Source organism: Rana temporaria, chromosome 5, assembly GCF_905171775.1.
Source record: "Rana temporaria chromosome 5, aRanTem1.1, whole genome shotgun sequence".
NCBI classification, from domain to species: domain Eukaryota; kingdom Metazoa; phylum Chordata; class Amphibia; order Anura; family Ranidae; genus Rana; species Rana temporaria.
This window is the reverse complement of record NC_053493.1, coordinates 205439083-205459900: the sequence shown is the minus strand read 5'-3', so window position 1 is coordinate 205459900 and position 20818 is coordinate 205439083. Positions and strand designations below refer to the sequence as shown.

General features: G+C 42.8%; 1 protein-coding gene across 1 annotated transcript in view; it reads right to left on the bottom strand.

Moving 5' to 3' along the window:
• LOC120940565 (dynein heavy chain 5, axonemal-like) overlaps positions 1–20818 on the bottom strand; it is a 445728-nt gene that overhangs the window by 240854 nt on the left and 184056 nt on the right. The window contains exons 37-42 of the mRNA XM_040353506.1: positions 18759–19025; positions 17957–18085; positions 10384–10599; positions 9248–9394; positions 8853–9025; positions 4465–4643 (exon numbers count right to left, since the gene is read on the bottom strand). Coding sequence (XP_040209440.1) covers positions 4465–4643; positions 8853–9025; positions 9248–9394; positions 10384–10599; positions 17957–18085; positions 18759–19025 — 1111 coding nt within the window. The remainder of the gene's footprint in view (positions 1–4464; positions 4644–8852; positions 9026–9247; positions 9395–10383; positions 10600–17956; positions 18086–18758; positions 19026–20818) is intronic.

Genomic DNA, 20818 nt, shown 5'->3' with positions numbered 1-20818 from the left:
GAATACGTATCGGCCTAAACTGAGGAAAACATTTTTTTTTATATCTTTTTTGGGGATATTTATTATAGCAAAAAGTAAAAAATATTGCATTTTTTAAAAAAATGTTACTCTATTTTTGTTTATAGCGCAAAAAATAAAAACCGCAGAGGTGATCAAATACCACCAAAAGAAAGCTTTATTTGTGGGAAAAAAGGACGCCAATTTTATTTGGGAACCACGTCGCACGACCGCTCAATAGTCAGTTAAAGCGATGCAGTACCGAATAGCAAACAAGGGGCCTGGTCCGTTACCTGCATATTGTTCCGGGTCTTAAGTGGTTAAACAGGTACCCACTCCCACTTCTGGCTCACTTTTACATGGAACTCCTCTTTCAACAACACTGATGGGCACTGATGAAGCTGCACTGATATGCGGCACTGATGGGCACCGATAGGCGGAACTGATAAGCAGTACTGATGGGCCCTGATACTAGCACTGATAGGCATCGTTCATAGGCACTGGCAGGCAGCACTGATGGGCACTGACAGGCAGCACTGATGGGCAATGGGCATAGGTTGACAGCACTTATGGGCCCTGATTAGCAGCGATGGTGTGCACTGTTGGGGCTACACTGATTATTAGAACACTGATTATCAGTGTAGGGGTCCCCTGTGTGGATTGACGCTTATCGTCTCTCCTCATGCGCTGTCAGTGTGAGGAGAAGATTGCTTTTAACCAGCAAATTCTGTTTACACTGTGATCAGCTGTGATACGGCTGGTCACTTGGTAAAGTGCTGCTGTGATTGGCTCTTTACCCCAATCTGTGATCGATCACAGATCACTGCTGATGCACGCTGCAGGGGGCGTGCAGCAAGCGCAATCAAAGGAGGATGTCATATGACAATGCAATGTGTGGCTGTAGCTGTCATTTTGCTATCTTGAAGAGGTTAAGTCCTCTTCCCCTCTTCACCAAATGGCACTGTTTTGGGGGGGGGGGGCAAATACTTGGTTTTGACAGGTACTCCTCTCCCCCTCCCTCCCTGCAGTATTCTGGAACAAGCCATAGGTTCAAAAAGATTACGGGACCATTCACGGAGTGCACCACGCCTCGCACATATGCAGTGGCCACCCAGCTGTGAAGCTGCAAGCTGTCACATTTGGGTGTCCACAGTTGAGATGCCGGGTACAAAGGATCAGGGGAAGGAACAGCCTGGCTGAGCACATGGCTGGATCCTGGGACAGGCGAGTGTCAGTTTATTCAAAATCAGCAGCTACGGATTTTGTAGCGGCTGACTTAATAAACACAATAATGACTGGAGCTCCTCTTTACGTAACATGCACATGTGAAGGATTTAATGTATAACTAAAGGCAAAACTTATTTTTTTGTTTTGGATAGGGTAGAGAGTGATTGAAACACCTGTCGGGTCTCTAGTGCTGCCAGTGCCCCCGTTAGGGAGATTCACACTTTTATTTGTCCGGTTTATTGTTTTCACCGAGAGTGAAAAAAAAAAATTGGGATTTTCATTAGAACAGGAATAGGAGGGAAAATCTTTAAATGGGACACTAGTTCTATTGACCCTGGTCACAACCAGGCCTTCCCTCACTTTGCAGGAATTTTCTCTCATTTGCCTTTTGTATATTTGACCAGAAATATCACAAATGGGGCACAAATGGCAAAAGAAAAAACCAACATGGGTTATAACACTCCCTTGCTCTTTCCAAAAAAAGTTTTGCATTTAATTCTACTTTAAAGCAATAATTTCAAAACCTTAAATGATTACTATTAATTTTCTGGCTTATTTAACCACTTAAAGCTCCACACTACAGCAGGTTTACTGCTACAGGGTGACCATCCTATGCAGAATCACGTGTGTGTGTGTGTGTGTATATATATATATATATATATATATATACACACACACACACACTCACACACACACTCACACACACACACACGTATACACACACGTATACACATGATTCTGCACTTTAGCTTAGGGGGTGTGCGTGCGCCGCAGGGGGGCGGCTTTTGCTGTGATTACTTACAGCAGAAGCTGATGTGCGGGTGCCAGGTAATGAATGTCCACCTGAACCCATCAATCGTTGGGCAGAGACACAGAGCGGAGCTCTGCCTATGTAAGCAAGGCAGAGCTCTGTTCTGAAAGGGCAGAAGTTATGGATTTTGTGTCCCTGCAAAGCAGGGAATAAAATGCAGCATATCCCTTAGTTTAAAGCAGCACACAGTTTACAAAATAATACTGGCTAGGCACACAGTTAACCCTTTGATCCCCCTAGATGTTTAACCTCTTCCCAGCCCATGTCATTAGTACAGTGACATTGTATATTTTTAGCACTGATTACTGTATTAGTGTCACTGGTTCCCACAAAGTGTCAAAAGTGTCCGGTTGTCTGCCGCAAAAAGTCGCTGATCGCTGGCAAAAAATAAGTAAACATTCCAGTATAAACACCACAGTTTGTAGATACTAGAACTTTTTTTTTTGTATATATGTTTTATAGCAGAAATTAAAAAATCATTTTTTTCTTTCAAAATTGTGGGGCTTTTTTGTTTAAAACGTAAAAAGTAAAACTGCAGAGTTCAAATACCACCAAAAGAAAGCTCTATTTGTGAGGGGGGGGGTGAATGACATACATTTTATTTGGGTACAGTGTTGCATGTCTGCGCAGTTGTCAGTTAAAATAACGCAGTGCTGTATCGCAAACAATGGCCTGGTCATAAAGGGAGGTAAATCTTGCAGAGGTCAAGTGGTTAAACAATTCTTACCAATTTAAAAAGACAGCAAAAAAATGTGTAACCACTCACACATTTCTGTTTATTAATTTTCAACACATACCGTACATCATATTCACAAATGCAACCTCATACGAAAGCACTAGTTACTGGTTAAAAATACCCAATTTATCAGTAACATTACCACCCTCTGCTATGTGACAAACCTCATACCCATTATATTTAACAGTCATGATTTTGCCTGGAGAAGATGCACTGGGGATATATGAGAAAATATAAAGCTAGATATTCTTTGCACTCATTCTCTTGGGGATGCATTTTTATGATAACATGACCTTGGACACTTTCTGTTCCTACTAATAACAAGAAGATGGCTTTCCATTCAGTCCTTTGCTTAAGCTCTTAAATACCTTTCAAGCAGACACTTCTTTTTCCTTTACATTAGAACTCCAAAAGCTCAGAATTAATAAATGATTGCAGAGCTTGTTAACCCTTGTAACACAGAAATGTGGTTACCAGCATTATTCACTAAAGTCCCAAAAAGGCTACTCTCAACATAGTATTGTCAGAAGGCTAATGGAAGCAAGTATACTATATTAAGACAGTATGAATTGCAGTAATGTTTATTATTTTAGATCTATCTTACTAAGAATCAATTAGAATATAGTTCTCAATTTTTGCTACAAAAGCCCCATGTATTATTTATCTCTACTGTATAGTAGTCAGTTATATAGTGAACCTCTCTAATGGTACTGGGAAAAACAGGTTTGTAAAGGGTACTAAACAATACAACAATAGATTTGTAACATAGTGTTTAATGTCAACATCTAAATAAAAAACAGTAAAGGGTATATTTTTATTGTATGTTTTTATGTGGCTACTTTCATATTTCATTATGCTGATATAATACATATAGGGGTTTATTTACTAAATCTACTTTTCACTACAAGTGCACTTGGAAGTACAGTCGCTGTAGATCGGAGGGGGACATGCAAGGAAAATAAAAAAAAATGCATTTTTGCTTGTAAATGATTGGATTATAAAATCAGCAGAGCTTCCCCTCATTTCAGATCTACCCCTCTTGTGGATTTGCCTTTCGTAAATCAACCCCATAGTGAAATATTTTGTAGTAGATAGGCCTCATCTACCTGGTTACAAGTATGAACATCACAACATGATGCACTTATATTAGGTACAAAATATGGATCCCTGATCATAAATAGAATATACTGTTGATTAAAAAAAAAAATAACCCTGAGCACTATACTTTTGTATAAAGAACATGGCCTATTTTGTTATGTTTGCCATGATCTAAATTTACAAATTAATTATCGTGAACCTCACCAGCAGTACTTTTAAAATTAAAAAACAGCCTTCCAAACTTTGCTTTGTAATCATCCTCAATACAGCAACTTAAGTATATTCAAATTAAATGCACCATTAATTTATATATGTGCCAAACATTTCAGATTTTCTTTTTCCATGTGTTCTAATTAGTCTAATTAACTCACTTTAATTTCCATAACTAGAGACAAAAAAAGGCAGCTCGCTGCTGACCTGTCGTAGATTGCCATCTACTGGTAACAACCAGTTGTGAGTTGTAATGTTGTAAAAAAGGAAAGTAGTAGTTACTAACAGTTTTGATATTGCTGAGGCTGATTGAGAGATTTTTAAATGATGACAATATACATAGTTTATAAATGTATTTTAAAGCTCTGAAATGAAAATAATATACCTTTGTATATACGACCCAGTCCTCTGTAGTCCATCTGATCAGAGCAGTTGAAAACCACAACATATTTTCCAAGACACTTGCCCATGTCCTTAGTTGTTTCAGTCTTTCCAGTCCCAGCAGGGCCCGCTGGTGCTCCACCCATGCTCATGCCTAGAGCCTGAGACAGGGTAATGTAACACCTGGAAAGTCCAACAAAAAATGTATTTGCAACATAAAAAATGCAAATGCTAACATAAACATCCAAAGAAGGAGATATATTCAGAATAATATCATACACAACCACAAACCATAGTATTTTTTAGAAACCCATAACCCTCCTGACCTCATTTTCTAAATTATATAAACTTATTTTATTGTTCATCCTCAATGGAATCAACAGTCAGTTTGGCTTGCAAGTTTATATTGCAGAACTACATAAATTTTGATCCAGATCTTTCACACGAGTGCACTAATATACTATACTTGCATTATTAAAGATGAAGCTAGGCAAAGTTAAAAGTCACAAATGAATGCAGCTCTTTCTTCCTAATATATAATTACATTTTTTTTATGCAAGTTGTGTGCATATCTCAATGTAACCTGTTATCAGTCAATCAGTTATGCTACATTGTTCATCTGCTAAAAAGGATCATGCTGATAGGAGGAGATGGAGTGACAGAGATGAGCTCAGTTTTCTGCTGCTACTTTTACTTTTCAGCCACATAATGGGAGGGATAACTGCAGCAAAGACTAATCATGCCTTTTCGCTTGCCAGAGAAGGTGTGCGGTGTAGCAGGGTTGTGTAAACTGTAGGACTAGATGAACAGAAATTTAAATCCTTTGGCAGGTAAACAGCTCCCTGTTTAGCAGCTATTTTCACATGTAGCTCTTTTGATGTTGTTGGGCTTTGAGGATGTTTTTACATTTTACACTGCCCCAACCCGCAGGCAGCATGTACATCCTCCTACGAGCCATTACAATGTGCTATCCTGTGCATGCATCGGTGCCTGATATAGTGGTCATGGTAATTTGAAATGGCAGAGGCCTGACCCTGAGGTCTGAATGCATTATTAATAATTTGCAAAGGAGACCTAGGGAGGTTGCATGGAGAATTTAACGTGAACTCTTTAACAGACCTCAAAAATATAACCCAAAAATATGGTTATTACCTATTATAGCATCTTAAAAAAAACTATATTCCATGATTTTATATACCACTGCCAGCAGACAACCGTTTCATATACCTTTTCTGGACTTTGAGGCAACTGGTTTAACCCAGGGGCGGCCCGTCCATCACTGCTTTCCCTATCCATGCGTCTGGCGCTTTTCAGGACTTTGATGCATGAATTCCAATGCGGAGGGGCTGTTTTTTTTTAAAGCACCAATTAGAGCCAGAGGCTATAATAGGCTTCAATATAGGGTGGGCTCGGTTTGCAGAGAGTGCGTTCCAAGCCCACCCAGGTGTCTTGCAACAGTGAATCAATATTCACTGTTGTAACACTGATCCTCCTCCCGGCCAAATCAGGCAGCGGGTTTTGACACCAGTCACCTGATTGGCCAAAAGGACAGGCGATCCTATTGGATGCATAAGAGGGGGAGGAAGGAGCCGCATGACGGAAGCCGCTGTGATGCAGAGAGGACACAGGAGCCGCTGAACATAGGAGCCTGCAACCCCGCCGCTGCCTGCCGCCCGTAGGAGCCCACCCAGCTGCAACCGATGTGGTAAGTGCCGGGGTAGGAGTAGGGTGCTGCTGACCAACCGACCAATTAGGGGGTAGGTTGTTTGCCACCCCCCTAAAAAAAAAAAAAAAAACACCAGCCGCCACTGGTTTAACCCCTTCAAGACCAATGTCCCTGTAGTCAGGGTTTGGTGGTTGTTCCCACCCAAAATTCTTCCAACCTCAAAAAATCAAGGTCCCAAAGAGGACTTTGCAATCAAGAGAGTACTGAAAAACACTCCTCTCTTTTCTAGCTGGGCTACCTCCAACACCCCTCAATCTGCATGGGTGAGAACCCCTAACAACATTCAAAACATCCCGCTTAAAAAGAGACCACAACCTGAAAAGTAGGGAAATATACCTGCAATTCAGGACCCAACCCTGGTGTCCTGTACAATATACAGGCCCAAATTGGTCATAGGGCACGCCTGGCTGAATGTCCTAATAAGAACAGTCTGTTGATGTCTGGGCCCACAGAGCGGAAGGTAAGGAGCAACCGTGGTTCAGACAGGGCTAAGACAGACTGCGAATGCTGCTCAGCTCCAACTGGGTGGCCATACCTGTGTCTCCTCTCCCACTCCACCAATTATCACCTGCTTGTTAATACGATCCAGATCTGCTGCTCCTCCCCGCCCCCTACCCAGCTGATAGGGTGACATCGTCCGTGGGGTGGGGACTCTGGAGAGGACACACAGGCTGCCTTCTGCCAAGGTAGGACTGTGCAGGGGAGGCAGAGAGCAAAAGGGGGCACTGTGATTAGCGAGAAAAGGGGGGACATGACTTCAAGGGGCACTGTGATGGGGGGGTTGTGATTGCTAGGGGCACTGTAATGTAAATGGGCACTGCAATATTAATGGGACTGCACTGCAAAAGGGCACTGTAATCATTAAAGTGCACATCTATGGTGCAATCTCCTTTATATCACAGTGCCCCTTTACATCGCAGTTTGGAGTACCGAACATCCCATCATCAACGCCCCGGTCACAGATCATTGGCAGCACAAGTGACAGCTTCCTGGCAGGCTAGAACATGGATCCTATTAGTCTGAAATGCTTCAGTTCATCACTGCTCAAGAGAACGGCTTGATTGCAATTTCTATTTTTTAATCAGACTGTTAATTTGTGCTACCTAGTCCAGTCTCTTTGGAATCTTTTGCTTGCCAACAATGGTTTTCCCAGTGCCATTTACCCACTTCTCTAGTATTAGCGCACACCTGTGCCAAAATAAATTACTGGATTCATGATAAAATTATACATGTTTGAAAATAGGGTACTTAGCAGCCCAAATATATAAAAAAGTGGTGAGGGAACTCTGCTGTTGATCCAATGGAAGCATGCTTCCTAACTCCTGTGTCCATTACTAAGAGTAACGTAATACTGCAAATCATTAGAGAACTTTTGAAATTAGTGTGTTTTATATACAGTACAGGCCAAAATTTTGGACACACCTTCTCATTCAAAGAGTTTTCTTTATTTTCAAGACTATGAAAATTGTAGATTCACACTGAAGGCATCAAAACTATGAATTAACACATGTGGAATTATACATAACTAAAAAGTGTGAAACAACTGAAAATATATTTCATATTCTAGGTTCTTCAAAGTAGCCACCTTTTGCTTTGATTACTGCTTGGCACACTCTTGGCATTCTCTTGATGAACTTCAAGAGGTAGTCACCTGAAGCAGCACCCATCACTCTCCTTCTTGGTCAAATAGCCCTTACACAGCCTGGAGGTGTGTTTGGGGTCATTGTCCTGTGGAAAAATAAATGATGGTAACTAAACGCAAACCGGATGGAATAGCATGCCGCTGCAAGATGCTGTGGTAGCCATGCTGGTTCAGTAGGCCTTCAATTTTGATTAAATCCCCAACAGTGTCGCCAGCAAAGCACCCCCACACCATCACACCACCTCCTCCATGCTTCACGGTGGGAACCAGGCATGTAGAGTCCATCTGTTCACCTTTTCTGCGTCGCACAAAGACACGGGGGTTGGAACCAAAGATCTCAAGTTTGGACTCATCAGAACAAAGCACAGATTTCCACTGGTCTAATGTCCATTCCTTGTGTTCTTTAGCCCAAACAAGTCTCTTCTGCTTGTTGCCTTTCTTTAGCAGTGGTTTCCTAGCAGATATTCTACCATGAAGGCCTGATTCACACAGTCTCCTCTTAACAGTTCTAGAGGTGTGTCTGCTGCAAAAGGTGGCTACTTTGAAGAACCTAGAATATGAAATATATTTTCAGTTGTTTCACACTTTTTTGTTATGTATAAGTTCCACATGTGTTAATTCATAGTTTTGATGCCTTCAGTGTGAATCTACAATTTTCATAGTCATGAAAATAAAGAAAACTCTTTGATTGAGAAGGTGTGTCCAAACTTTTTGTCTGTACTGTACATCGAGCACAGGTACTTGGAACCAGCAGGGACCCAGAAAGTTGGTAATAAGCAGTTCTTTGACCTAGAGTGGTGTTAAATCTTGCTGTAGAAAAAAAAGCAACAATGACCTGAGTATTGTTTTTCTTTTTTAGGGTGCTATAATAAAATAGCTAGTAATTACATCTTTTGGTTTGGTGTAGCTCTTGGAGAGAATAGTTTTGGTAAACCTCGTCATCGATTGATCATTTTGCTGCCACAAGTTAAAAATTCTTTAGACTACAATGCTAAAATAATGTGTTGCACCCAACACATTATACCTGTCAGTCAGAGGGGTAATGACCAGCCTGTCAGTACAGCCCAAATACTCATTGCAGTAGCTGAATTCCACATCCGTAATCTGGATGATACATTTATCTATATCTTCAATGAAATAAAATCTGGACTGCTTTTCCCATTCAAAATCTGAAGCTGATCTGATGTTCATTCGAACCTGGAGAACAAAACAAACAATGCCATCTTGCATTAATTACTAAATTATTGCATTTTGCATTATATTACATACTTCACATGCTATTAAAATTACTTTAAATTAATTTAATGTATGTTATTAAGAATTTCTAACAAGCAATATTGTAGATATACAATATTAGAAAAAAAGAGAACATTTTCCATAATATTGTGTGTATTTTAAATTACTGGAAATGTCACCTACCAGATCATCAAAGATATCCTTCTGGTGAACATGGATGGTAATTAGAGTCTCATATTTAGTTCTGTCCATTTTGGTCAGCTCCTTTGTTGTCATATCAATCAGATCATTCAACAGATCAAGAAACTTCTGATTGGTTGTCTGCATGACCTTTAAGAACAAAATTCTCATGTTATAAAAAGGGATTGTTATTTGCATCACACACTATAGCTACACAAATTGACAAATTATTTCGATTAACCCCCCTGGTGGTATGATTATGTCAGATTTTTGCGTCTCAAAGCGGTACATTGTTTTGTATGGAAATTTGGCGTTTTATATTATAGGCCTGTAATTCTTAAGAATAACTCACTTAAATCTGTCCAAGAGTCCAGTAGACATCCCAGGTATGATAAAGTTTGAAACATGAAATCATAATATACTAAATAACTATAAATAGTAACAACAATTAATAATAGAATAATAAAATGTATTCAATAATGTAATCAAATCAAAAACACTGACATTTGTTCAGTTGCAGAATTGTCGCTGTCATTACTTTCAGTGTTTGATGACGAATTTCCCCACAAATGCCTATCGCTCAATTCTGCAAGTGTTCTAATTTACTATTGCTGTTTTCTAGCTGGTCTAATACCACTTTTGACGTAAAGAGAGGCTTTTTGGTTGCCATTCTCAAGTTTCTATGCAGAAAGAACAGTATATATAATATAAAATTACATGCAGGGCACTGGACAAAAGGGAGGTAAAATTATTTGATACAGTAATGTAATCTGTAAGATTACAGTGTACTGTATGTGTTATGTTTTTTGCACTTTTTGAATTTGGCGATGGACTCTGTCCCCATGCGTCGCAACGCTCGCAGGGAACAGAGCCTGACACAGTGATGAATCAGGCGGAGGACACAGGCAAGGTAAGTAACTTTCCCAGGATACTGTGATGAAATCCCGAATGTGGCTCAGGGTTACCGCTTTTGGTAATGAGAATTCACCTCAAGCCACACTTACCTGACAACAATATTACTTAGATTGATGTGAAAAAGTAATGAATTTTTAAAAATGTTCTTGTTCTACAAATTTAATCTGTAGAATATAAATCTGTTGTCTTTCCCACTCAGTTTATTATAAACATTGATATTATACCTTTTTGTCTGTTTTTGACATATTTAAGGCTTCTTCTGCATCTCTTGTCCAGATCATCTGAATTCCCAGCAGGCCAATTTGAGCAGGGTACATGGACTGGAAGTCATACAGCTTGAAACCTGAATCACTAATTGCAATGGATGCTTGTCTGATTATGCTGTGTAAAGTCTTCTTAACACCATTAAGCAGAAGACCCAACCATGTCTCCACATTTCCCTAAAAAAATAAATAAAGAACTATGACCTACAGGCTTATTCTATGATTATACTCCAGAGAAAACTCTCACATGTTACAGAGCATCATTCAGTATAAATGTGGCTCATCTGGTCAAATGACCTAAATTGTTGGTGAAGGTATGTGAGTGGTAGTGTGTACTGTGTTTTACTACCCCCAATCAAATCTATAAATATACTATGTACAGTGGTGGAGGGTACCATTTTTTAGCTTCCAAAGTGATAACTTTTTGTACTTTTAAAACATACAATTATGGTGAAGGCATAATTTTGGTTAAAATATCACAACAATTGTATCTACTTTTTAAGAGATTTTATTTGAAAATAATAATTTTAAATGACATACTAATAAAAAAAATTAAAAGCAAGAATATTTACAGTATCTGTATAGTGCTCAAAAGTCTGAGAGCTTGTTTTGGGTGTTATTGTAATTCACCAAATCAAACACATATTGGTCCAGTATTCTGACTGACAGAACTGAGAAGTAGCATAAGCTAAACTTTTCCTCTAAAAGGAGTATTACTGGAATGATTTAAGCCTACATTCACATGGCCCTAAAAAACACATTTACAAGTGTTTTTATATTTATGGATATGAACACAGTTGCATTATTTTAAAAAAGAGATTTTTAATACAGCTTACCTGTAAAATCTTTTTCTTGGAGTACACCACGGGACACAGAGCGGCATATTCATTACTATATGGGTTATATGGAGTACCTTCAGGTGATGGACACTGGCAATCTCAAAAACAGGAAGTGCCCCTCCCTATATAACCCCCTCCCATAGGAGGAGTACCTCAGTTTTGTAGCAAGCAGTATGCCTCCCAAAATGGTCCCCAAAAGAGGGGTGGGAGCTCTGTGTCCCGTGATGTACTCCAAGAAAAAGATTTTACAGGTAAGCTGTATTAAAAATCTCTTTTTCTTTATCGTACATCACGGGACACAGAGCGGCATATTCATTACTATATGGGATGTCCCAAAGCAATGCTTACAATGAGGGGAGGGAGAACATCTTCCTAAGACAAAAGGATTTAATTTAGAGATATACTCAAATCATAATAAATCCAACTTAGTTGAGAAAAAATAAATTTTTAAATTTAACTCAAAAGGGAGCCCCCGGAATCCGAGGGTCTCAAACTGCAGCCTGCAGCACTGCCTGCCCAAAGGCTGTATCCGTATTCCTTCTTACGTCCAACTGGTAGAATTTTGTAAACGTGTGGACAGAAGACCAGGTTGCCGCCTTGCAAACTTGAGCCATAGAGATCTGGTGGTGTGCTGCCCAGGAGGCGCCCATGGCCCTAGTAGAATGAGCCTTTAATGATAACGGAGGAGGCAACCCCTTCAAGCCGTAGGCCTGAGTGATTAACTGTTTAATCCACCTCGAGATGGTGGATTTTGCAGCTGCCTGCCCCTTCTTGGGCCCATCCGGTAAAATGAACAACACATCTGTTTTCCGGATCTTCTCTGTAGCTTTAAGATAGGCCTTCATGGCCCTGACAATATCCAAGGTATGCAGCAACCCTTCCTTTCTGGAAGTAGGTTTAGGGAAGAAGGATGGTAGTACCAAATCCTGGTTTAGATGAAAACTGGATATAACCTTTGGTAGGAAGGAAGGATGAGGGCGGAGAACGACCCTGTCCTTATGCAAAATAATATATGGTTCCTTACAGGATAAGGCTGCCAGTTCCGATACTCTTCTGGCGGAAACTATGGTGACCAAAAATACTAACTTCCTTGTCAGTAAAACCAAAGGAATTTCAGCCAACGGCTCAAACGGTTGTTTCTGTAAACTTGACAGAACAAGATTTAAATCCCACGGACAAAGCGGGGATTTAACTGGAGGATTAATACGTAAGACCCCTTGAAGGAAGGTCTTAACTAGCGAGTGGGTGGCCAGCGGCCGCTGAAACCACACTGACAAAGCTGAAATCTGTCCTTTGATTGTGCTTAATGCCAGTCCTTTATCCACTCCTAGCTGGAGAAAACTTAATACTCTATCGATGGTAAACTTGCGAGAAAGCCATCGCTTGGACTCACACCAGCCTACATAGGCCTTCCAGACCCTGTAATAAATCACCCTAGAGACCGGTTTCCTGGCTCTGATTAGGGTAGAGATTACTTTCTGAGACAGACCTCTACCCCTGAGAATCAGGGATTCAGCTTCCAGGCTGTCAAATTTAGATGCCGTAAGGCAGGGTGGAGGATCGGACCTTGCGATAGCAGGTCTGGCCGTAGAGGAAGAGTCCAAGGGTCTCCCACTACCATCTTTAGGATTAGTGAATACCATGCCCTTCTGGGCCATGATGGAGCTACCAGGATGACTGGTATGTGCTCCACCCTGATCCTGCGTAGTAGGCGGGGTAGTAACTGGAGCGGGGGAAAAGCATAAAGTAGTTTGAACTGATGCCAAGGGCAAACCAGCGCATCGGTTCCGCAGGCCATCGGATCCCTTGAGCGGGATATGAACCTGTCTAGCTTCTTGTTGAGTCTTGATGCCATGACGTCCACGTCCGGCACTCCCCATCTCTGGCAGAGTGTCTGAAAGACCTGTGGATGTAGAGACCATTCCCCCGGCAACAGAGTCTGGCGACTTAAAAAGTCCGCCTGAAGGTTGTCCACTCCTGGAATAAATATTGCCGATATGCAGGGCACATGAGCTTCTGCCCATAGGAGAATCAAGCTCACCTCTCTCTGAGCGGCTTGACTCTTGGTTCCCCCTTGGTGATTTATGTATGCCACTGCCGTGGCATTGTCCGATTGAATTCTCATCGGGAACCCCTGCAACTTGGACGTCCAAGCCCTGAGGGCTAGTCGAGCAGCTCTGAGCTCCAAGATGTTGATGGGCAACTGCTTCTCTGGCTTTGCCCAAGTGCCTTGGCGAGTGCAACCATCCAAAATTGCTCCCCAGCCTGTTAGGCTGGCGTCTGTGGTTACTATCTTCCAAGCCACTGGGCTGAAAGACTTCCCCTTCAGTAGATTCTGAGGGTCTAACCACCAACACAGACTTTGTCGGACTCTTGATGAGAGCGGCAAAGGGATATCTAAGGCCTGTGGCCTCCTGCTCCAGGCTGACAGGATGGCTGCCTGCAGGATGCGAGTGTGGCTCTGGGCGTACGGTACCGCCTCGAATGTGGCCACCATCTTGCCTAGTAACCGCATACATAGGCGAACAGTTGGTTCCTTCTTGCTTAGAACCAGTAGAATTAATTCCTTGATGGCTTTGACTTTTATCAGAGGCAGAAACACCCTCTGTTGTTCTGTGTCTAATCTCATGCCGAGATATTCCAACTGCCTTGTGGGCTGGAATGCTGATTTTTCTCGATTTAGGACCCAGCCGAACCTCTCGAGGTACTGAACTGTGAGGGCCACTGCTCGTTCCAAGCCAGGAGACGAGTGATCTATGACTAGGAGGTCGTCCAGGTATGCTAGGATCGTGACCCCTTGAATCCTTAGATTGGCTAGGATTGGAGCTAGGACCTTCGTGAACACCCGGGGGGCCGTAGCCAACCCGAAGGGAAGCGCCATGAATTGGAAATGACGTAGAGCCACCGAGAAGCGTAGAAATCTTTGATGTGGCTGGTAAACTGGAACATGAAGGTAAGCATCCTTTATGTCTATGGATGCCATAAAATCGTCCTTCTGAAGTGCGGCAACTGCTGACCGCACGGATTCCATCCGAAATGAGCGGACCTTTAGGTATGCATTTACCATTTTTAAGTCCAAAATTGGCCTGACATCGCCGTTGGGCTTTGGGATAATGAATAGGTTGGAGTAGAAACCTAGCCCCTGTTCTTGGACTGGTACCTCTACTATTACCTCCTGAGAGAGTAGATGATTCAATGCCGCTATTAATGCGGCTCCCTTCTTCGGATCGTTTGGTACTCTTGACTCCTGAAAATGAGGAGGAGGAAACTTTAGGAAGTCTAGTTTGTAGCCTGTAGCCACGGAGGACCGTACCCATTTGTCGGGAATGCTGGCCTCCCAAACCTCTGTAAAGAGACGCAGTCTTCCCCCCACCTTCGAGGGTGGGGGCGCCCCTTCATAAGGCCGGCTTGGGGGCTGGCTTTGCTGGCTTGCGAAACCACTGCTTCTTGCCTGTGCCGGCCTGTCCCTGCGACTTGTTAAAATTTGATCTTGCAGGAGGCCGTCGATACTGTTTGGTATTAGAGGGCCCCTGCCCAGGGGAGTACTGTCGTTTAAACGCAGGCCCACGAAACTTCTTCTTGGTGGGCAAAAGAGTACTTTTTCCGCTTGAAATGGTCTGGATGTATTTGTCCAGGTCTTCTCCGAAGAGTCGTCCTCCATGGAAGGGGAACCCTACCAGGAGCTTCTTGCATGGGGGCTCTGCCTCCCAGCTCTTTAACCATAAGAGTCTTCTCATATGGATAAGGGATAACGATAGACGTGACGCTTGCTGGATCGAATCCTTAATCGCATCTACCATAAAGCGTATGGCCCTAGGGACGTCCGAAAATTCTTCTGCCTGCTGGGCAGGAATAAGTTTAAGCATCTGCTTAGCTTGATCCGATAATGCTTGTGCAACCCCAATTGCAGCCACAGCTGGCTGCACTACTGCCCTTGCAGTAGTGAAGGAGGTTTTAAGTAGCGTTTCCAAGCGTTTATCAACCGGATCCTTGAACACCTGTATGTTTTCTACAGGGCATGTTAAAGATTTGTTAACACATGAGATGGCTGCGTCTACAGCCGGGGCTGCCCATCTCTTGGAAAATTTCTCTTCCATAGGATATAAGGCAGAGAATCTCTTTGGTGGTACAAAGATTCTATCTGGCTTGGCCCAATCTTGGAACATAACTTCCTCTAGTAGAGGATGGATCGGAAAAACCACATTGGTTTGAGGCGCTCTTAGTGAGCCCAAAGCTGAGACCGTTGATACTTGGAGATCTGGTACTGGCAAGTTGAACGTCCTATGGACCAAGTCTGTTAAAACTTGAACCCACCAGCTCTCCCCTTGGGAGGCTGCGCCAGACTCCTCCGTACCCGGATCCTCGATCCCTGAACCTACTTGGTCCTTGTCCAAGAGGTCTTCCCATTCCCCTGCGGAAGGGACCTCCTCATCTGAGGGTTCACGCTCGGGCGACGGAGATCTATTCCGTTTTCTGCCCCGCATAGCCTTGGCTATCATTTTTTCCATTCTTTTTTCCATCTCCTTTAGAGAGGTGGACAGTACCTCGTCCGTGACCACCCTAGGGTTGGACTGACCCGTGCCAGCTCCAGCCCCAGATCCCGATGGTCTCACCAAGGCTCCTTCTGGGGAAAGTAGCGGTAAGACTTTGTCCAAGACCTCGGACCCTCTGGGGGAATCCCCACCTTTTGTACCCTCCGAACCAGATGCCATGGTACAATACCGAGGTACGCCCGCTACTTAATGGTGTTTGGGAAAATAAATAGTTGTTGCCCAAAACCCTTTCTGGGGAAAAAAATGCCTTTTCTTATTAATCTTGGTTTGTTTCTTTTTTTTTTTTTTAAACCAAAGAAAGAAAAACCATTCTGTCCCCCTTTAGTAGTATTTGTCAATAAAAACTGCTGAAAAGAAAAAGAAACCCTATCTCTAGGGTAAAAGACAGTCTTTTTGAAGACTGTAATACTCTTCTTTGGCCACTGTGTGTCCTCGGCGCCCCACTCTGCCGCTCTGGTCCTTCCTCTCTCAGTTCCAACACATCACTGAGCTGGGAACTTTTTGGAAGGGCCGCCCCTTCCTTTTACCTACGGGCCCGCCCTTCCCCTTCAGCAAAACGGCGCGAAATTGCGCCCATATCACGGGGACGCGCGCGCCCGCCGGCGGGGGGGGGGCCACACACGAGGAGGTCAGAGGCTGATCCTGCCGTCCAGGCCAGGATCCACAGAGCGGCATTATTTTTCTGCAGCAACCGCCTGGACCTCTCTGAGCAGGCTTGCAGGTAAGAGCATTCACTCCCTTTACATAAGAAACCTCAATAGATTCCCAGGGGCTTCTCTCAGAGAGAATTGTCACTATACACACAGGCCCTTTTCAATGCTTTCTAGCACCAGTTGCAATACTACCAGGGAGGTCACAATTATGGGGAATATATACATATAGAGTCATCCTATCCTAAGATATGTGACTCACCTTGCCAGATGCAGCGCATAAACCATAGGCATGTCCCACTGTGACCTTCCCCCAGAAAAAACCTGCTGCGAACCAAGTTCCGCAAGTTTCCCCTTCACTTACCTGCTCCATGCCGCAGGACTTTGCACAGCAAGAGGTCCAATCTTCCCCCATCTCCGTGGGGCGTCTAGACCTTCAGGCCCTGGGTTCCTATGAAGGATCCACTGTCCTGGGCCCATATAGCACCCTGGCAACAGAAACATTAGGCCCCCAAAGGTTTCTAAGTTCTGGGCCCAGAGTCCAGCTCTCTGTGACAGAAAGCATTATGGGCTATACCCCAATGGTTTGGGGTCCGGTTGCTGACCACTTTAGCACTGAGGCCTTTGGACAGAACCGGTTAGCCCACCTTAATCCCAAGGATGTGGAGGCAAGCTAAACCATGACCAACACCTAAGACACTGGCGTAAAAACTGAGGTACTCCTCCTATGGGAGGGGGTTATATAGGGAGGGGCACTTCCTGTTTTTGAGATTGCCAGTGTCCATCACCTGAAGGTACTCCATATAACCCATATAGTAATGAATATGCCGCTCTGTGTCCCGTGATGTACGATAAAGAAATTAGGAATTCACACAGGTGCATAAAACATGCTTTATGTTCAGATCTGTAACACATGATCAAAAAAACTGCATCTGAGGACACGTATACCAGATGCAAATGCACTCTGGACAAATATAAAAAAAATACTATTTTACATATTTAAAAAATGGATATAAAAGCAAGTATTAATTACACCTGAACTTTTGTATCAAAAACATCAGTAAAATGTATACGGTCATGTGAATGTAGCCCAAAATGTATTGTTTCCCTGCATAAAATTCGTATAGCAGGAAATTGTGACCGGCTCTCTACGGAGCGGGTTCCCAGATCTCCGCAGCGGCTCCGGTGAGAATTGTTCTGGAGCCCTGTGTGTCTTTTGGTCCATTTTAGGTTCGAATTCAGCCCAAAATTCAGGCTGAAATTGGACTTGATATGGTGAATGGAAACGCACCGGACCCCTGTTGTGAGCCACTGCGTGACTGTTGGAACTCAACCAAAGACCTGTACATAAAGCCAAAAGGATTTAATTTTTTTTTTTGTGTAATGTGGAAACCCTTTTAAGATCAAATATTGTTGGAAATCATTAATTATATAGACAATAAGGATATTATTCTATAGCAAATATTCAACTAATACTAATCACAGATATTACCTGAGCATTGACAGGCTCCCCTAGGTTCACTTTTTCCCCTTCTTGAGATTCAAAATACAAAATTTGATCATAGTTCTTCTCGTGAAAGCCAACTCTGTTAACATTGTCAAATAAACTGAGGAGATGAGCCTGAAAATAAAAATTCACAATACTTATTTTACTTAGATTAGCCTTTAAAAAGATTTACAAACAATGCAACTTATTTACTGCATCCACAAATTCAAACACATGTAATCTTTTTTCAGCTATTATTCATATAGATGCACTTTGTTGGTCTGATTTAAAGAGAAATTAAAGGTACAGGGTTAAATGCAAACAAAAGTAATTCCGAATGACATTCATCAAACTATCAAATGTACTGAGGATTTTGGTCCGAATGTTCATGTGAACGTTCGTTTGAAAATCTACAAGTATGTAGCCAGCTTAAGTCCAAAGTTTCTGCTGCCATTAAAATACAGGGAGAGGTGGTAAGAATTCATTGCTCCTGTTGTGAATTATTTAAATCTGTCTTTTAAACATTGCATTTGGATTTGACAAAGACCTTTTTCAGGTCACAGCACATTATCCACACAGTCTTCTGGCACTCGTATGCTTTTTTTTTTAATTGAATAAAGATTTGGATTTTTTTAATCATTGTTTGCTGTTTATTACTTTTTGAATCAGTTATGTTTGTATGTAGGAGAAGGCTGATCTTGTACTTGGTTTTATGAAAAGAGCGTATAGAGGATGAGCTAACTATCTTTTGTGTTCACTTTAAGTCAAAATATGTTTAAAAAACATTAGTGTACAATATATGTTTTACCTGAATAGTGTGTGAATCTGATGCTTGTCCAAGGATTTCCAGAAGAGCTGGATCTGAAACAAAGAAAAACCGAGGAAATACCAAACGCTTCTTTTCCAGGTATCCAGTGAGGGATTTTTGACACATCTCCAGCTGTTCCAGTAAATGTGGCAACAACTGTGCCAATGTTTCATCGCCAACACAGCACTGAACTATATTGGTGGTCTCATGAGCCCTCTGCATAATCTTCTGCCAGGATTTATCAATGTTCTGGAACCGCTTTGCCTCCTAAAATGAGTAAAGTGACAATACAATAACCACCTATCCATGGTATCCTTATTTTTATTAATGATGGCATTATACGTCAAGAACTTGGGAGAGTCATTATGGTTAGCATCCACCTATGCTTTTGTGTTTACAGAAAATATGAGGGAGCACATAAACCTCTGCAATCTGCAGTCTACTCATTTATATTCTCTCCATCGCTCTTCAGAAGATTTAAAATACAGAAATCTTTGTTATTTAGAAAATGATTATCCACCAACATCATCATGGGAATAAACTACACAAGTAATTTTAATTGTTTAGTAGCATAAAATTAACCTTTTGTTGACAAATACCTTACTTGATAGCACACATTGCCTACTTGAAGTAAATTACTTAGAACAAAGTAATTAAAAATCTGATGTGTAGTTTAGTTTTCCCTCTGCAATATTTTAAGCAGATAATTCATATAATCATTTAGAACATACATCCCTGACATTTCTAAAGCCTATTATTTGGCCTTTGAAATACATGTAGGTTTTACCTTGAACATCTCAGTAATTCCACCATTCATTCATTTGTTATGGTCATTTCTAAATATATCACTAAATGTTATATAGTGGTTTACTTACATATACAGTATTTATTTTATCACTTAACATTTTAATAAATTATAACCTTGGATCACTGCAAAATTCATAAATGTGAACCCTTCCACATTAGTCAATAGCCAATGACCTTTCCACTGATTAATATGAAGATGTGGGGGGCTGGGATCAGACTTCCCATCATGCTCCGGTACCTACCCACGTGGGTAGGTAGCAGGTGGGTAGGTACCGGAGCATGATGGGACTGTGAGGCCTATATAAGTCGGATGCAAGCCGCGCACCCGTCATTGCAGCGAGAAGAGCCGGCGGGTCAACATCGGGAGAAGGCTGGAGAAGAGAAGTGAAGAAGATGACGTCACAGAAGAGCGGACTGGCTGCCGCTAGTATAGCGGCGGCCAGCCCTGAAGGAGAAGGCACCGGACAGCGGGAGGAAGAACCGGGGTGCGCCGAGTCAACAGCGGAGAGCGGCGAGTCAACAGGGGTGCACCGAGTCAACAGCGGAGAGCGGCGAAAATAGAAGAAGACTCCTGGAGAGTGGAGAAGACCCCAGGAGAGCAGAAGGAGAGCGGAGGAGACCCCCTGGACAGCGGAAGAATCAGAATCAGCGGAAGAATCAGAGAGCGGAAGAGAACCAGACGGCGGTGAAGAAGAAGCCCCCCCTGCTGAAAGAGCTAAAGAAGACAGGGGGAGCCTCCGGAGCAGACTCATAAAATATTTTAATACCCTGTGTTGTTTATTTGTGTTAACACTTTTCTTGCAGGTGAATGGGTAGGGGTATGATGTACCCCATACTCATTCACTTAGGGTGGGGGGCCGGTATCTGGGGGCCCCCTTATTTGAGGGGGCTCCCAGATTCCGATAAGCCCCCCGCCCGCAGACCCCGACAACCAACGGCCAGGGTTGTCGGGAAGAGGCTCTGTCCTTATCAACATGGGGACAGGGTGCTCAGGGGTGGGGGGGGGGCCCGCAGCACGCCCCCCCCTGCCCCAGAGCACCCGACCCCCCATGTTGAGGGCATGCAGCCTGGTACGGCTCAGGAGGGGGGGCGCTCGCTCGTCCCCACTCCCTTCCTGGCCGGCCGGGTAGCGTGTTTTGGATACGGGTCTGGTATGGATTGTAGGGGGACCCCCTACGTCGGTTTTTCGGCGTAGGGGGGGGGTTTCCCTACAACCCATACCAGACCTAAGGGCCTGGTATGCTCCTGGGGGG